This window comes from Rattus norvegicus, chromosome 8 (genome assembly GCF_021556685.1).
Source record: "Rattus norvegicus strain SHRSP/BbbUtx chromosome 8, alternate assembly SHRSP_T2T, whole genome shotgun sequence".
Lineage (NCBI taxonomy): Eukaryota > Metazoa > Chordata > Mammalia > Rodentia > Muridae > Rattus > Rattus norvegicus.
The window spans coordinates 47,482,249-47,484,960 of record NC_141541.1 but is presented as its reverse complement, the minus strand read 5'-3'; the positions used below and the strand labels follow the sequence as shown (position 1 = coordinate 47,484,960).

The 2,712-nt window shown below is 35.3% G+C and overlaps 1 protein-coding gene across 1 annotated transcript; it reads left to right on the top strand.

Moving 5' to 3' along the window:
* Positions 1–1,155: 1,155 nt before the first annotated feature.
* Positions 1,156–2,091, top strand: Or8g36 (olfactory receptor family 8 subfamily G member 36). Its single transcript, NM_001000464.1, has one exon. The coding sequence runs from the start codon at positions 1,156–1,158 to the stop codon at positions 2,089–2,091; it is 936 nt and encodes a 311-aa protein (NP_001000464.1).
* Positions 2,092–2,712: the final 621 nt, after the last annotated feature.

The window sequence follows — 2,712 nt, the reverse complement described above, 5'->3', positions numbered from 1 at the left end:
TTCCTACTCTATATTGCTATAATTTTAAAAATCACTTGTAGTCTTGATCTTCATCAATTTGTATCATTTTCTGATGGGGAAATATCACTTTTTAAAACTTCTGTTGATCACTCCATGGTTAATATATTCTTCTGAACATTTTAGAATCATCTTGTAAATATATGCAACTTGCCTCTCCATCCTTTCAAAACTATGTCTTTCTTTCTTTATTAGAATAGAGAAACACATCTAAAAACAGTATGCTATTTTGTTATCCCGATTTAGATTTCTTTGATGTATGCATACATTTTTAAATGTTTCTATTGTATTAGATCTCCATCAACACCCCTTGAAGATCAAACCAGGAAGGTAAGTCAAGTTTGGGTAAGGAACAGCTAAAATATCTTACAATTGTAAAGGCATAGCATTGTGTTATTTTCATTTTTTCCTATGCAGATCATTACTTCAATGTTATATTAATTTGGTTGTTTTGTTCCTTTTTGCAAATATGTAGAAATATAACCTACTTCGAGGTGGTTTTCTGTTTTGTGACCTCACATAACTCAAATTGTAGGTAGTAGTTATTGTTTTTGGATTTGTTGGAGTTTTATATATGCAAGGATACATAATTTATAAAGAGAATTTTTCTTTTCTTTTTTTCAGTCTTATCAGTTTGCTTAAAACTACATCTTGTCTCTCCATTGCCAAAATTAGCATGTATATAATGAAGCTGAGAAAATGTGTATTTGGTAAAAAGACTTTGTTGTTGTTGTTGCTGTTGTTGTTATTTTCCCACTATATAGTATGATATTAGTCACTGATTTTTATTTGTGTTGTCATTATCTCAACATATCAAAAATTATTTATGACTACCAATTTTGCATGAAAGTCCATTAAAGCAAAAATTCAATTTTTTCAGAGTAATTACTGTGTGATTCAGAATTAGATATTCCATGTTATCATTCATAGAACATAGATGGTGATTGCCCTGTCCGATATTTGATTACATACCTCGTATATTTAGGTCCGAGGACTCTGACGAATAATACTGATAAGGAAGTGGACATATCTGACAGAAAAGACTTGATTTTTATTTGAAACCTCATAATGTCAAAGTACATTAAGCCCCTGTTTTTAAAAACTTAAATCTCTTTCAGCATATGAGCTCAGAAGAAAATGGCCGAAGGAAATTATTCCACCATGACTGAGTTTGTCCTCACTGGATTAACAGAGAAGCCAGGCCTGCAGCTGCCCCTGTTCTTCCTTTTCCTAGGAATCTATGTGGTCACAGTCCTAGGAAACCTGGGCATGGTCATGCTAATCCTCTTCAGTCCTCACCTGCACACCCCCATGTACTTCTTCCTCAGTAATCTGTCTTTGGTTGACCTCTGCCAGTCCAGTGTCATCATGCCCAAAATGCTGGAGAACTTTGTCATGGTGAAGAGTGTCATTTCTTACGCAGAATGCATGGCCCAGTTTTACTTATTTGATGTTTTTGCTGTTTCAGAGTGTCACATGCTAGCTGCCATGGCATATGACCGCTATGTTGCCATCTGTAACCCCTTGCTGTATAATGTTACCATGTCCTACAACGTGTGTTCCTGGATGGTGGTGGCGGTGTATAGTGTAGGCTTGATTTGTGCCACAGGTGAAACAGTCTGCCTGCTTAGACTGCTTTTCTGCAAGGCTGAGGATATAAACCACTACTTCTGTGATCTTTTACCACTGCTGGAACAATCCTGCTCCAGTACATTTATCAATGAAGTCCTAGGACTGTCCTTTGGTTCATTTAATATTATTGTCCCTGCTCTGAACATCCTCAGCTCCTACATCTTCATCATGGCCACCATCCTCCGCATTCCTTCCACTGAGGGCAGATCCAAAGCCTTCAGCACTTGCAGTTCCCACATCTTGGCTGTTGCTGTCTTCTTTGGATCTTTAACATTTATGTACCTTCAGCCCTCATCAGTCAGCTCCATGGACCAAGGGAAAGTGTCCTCTGTGTTTTACACCATTGTTGTGCCCATGCTGAACCCTCTGATCTATAATCTGAGGAATAAGGATGTCAAAGTTGCCTTCTATAAGATTGTAGGAAAAAGGCAATTCTTATGAAATGAAGAACTTGATAAAGCAAAACATTACAACCATAGAGGTTTTTGAAGTATATTGTGAAGACATACAATGCATTCTCATGAATCACGAGGTTTTATTAATACTTGGTTAATTTAAATATAATGACAAGGGCGGTATTGGACTCTGCTGATGGAGTTCACTGCCTTTCTAGGGATCCCCATAACCTGTCTGCCTTGTAGTATGTTCCTTTAAAATAAGTTTTGAAATAGCTAAAACAGTCATATAGCTATTTTACTTTAAAAAATTGGAGCACTGTTCTTTTTGAATGAAATTTATTTTTGTGAAATCATAGAATAATACATTTTCAGTAACATTCGAATTGCTTAATATTTGGGGTTCTTGAATTTTTAAATTAAATGTATTGATAGTTACAATTTTGAAACTGTGACTTTTATGTGAACAAGTGTAACTTCTTGAAATATAAATATACAATCTTACTTTTTACTATATTTGTAGAAATATGATTAAATATATATAATGCATAATTTACATGTAATTTTTTTACCTCCAATAATAGACGGTATTGAAACAGACTGACTTCTTTATGCACATGGTGGCGGGTGTTCCTGTAACATTCCTTGTGGCAGTGTTTCAGGATTA

Bases quoted from the DNA above. Each gene is read 5' to 3' on its own strand.
- Or8g36 (NM_001000464.1), top strand. From the start codon at position 1,156: ATGGCCGAAGGAAATTATTCCACCATGACTGAGTTTGTCCTCACTGGA.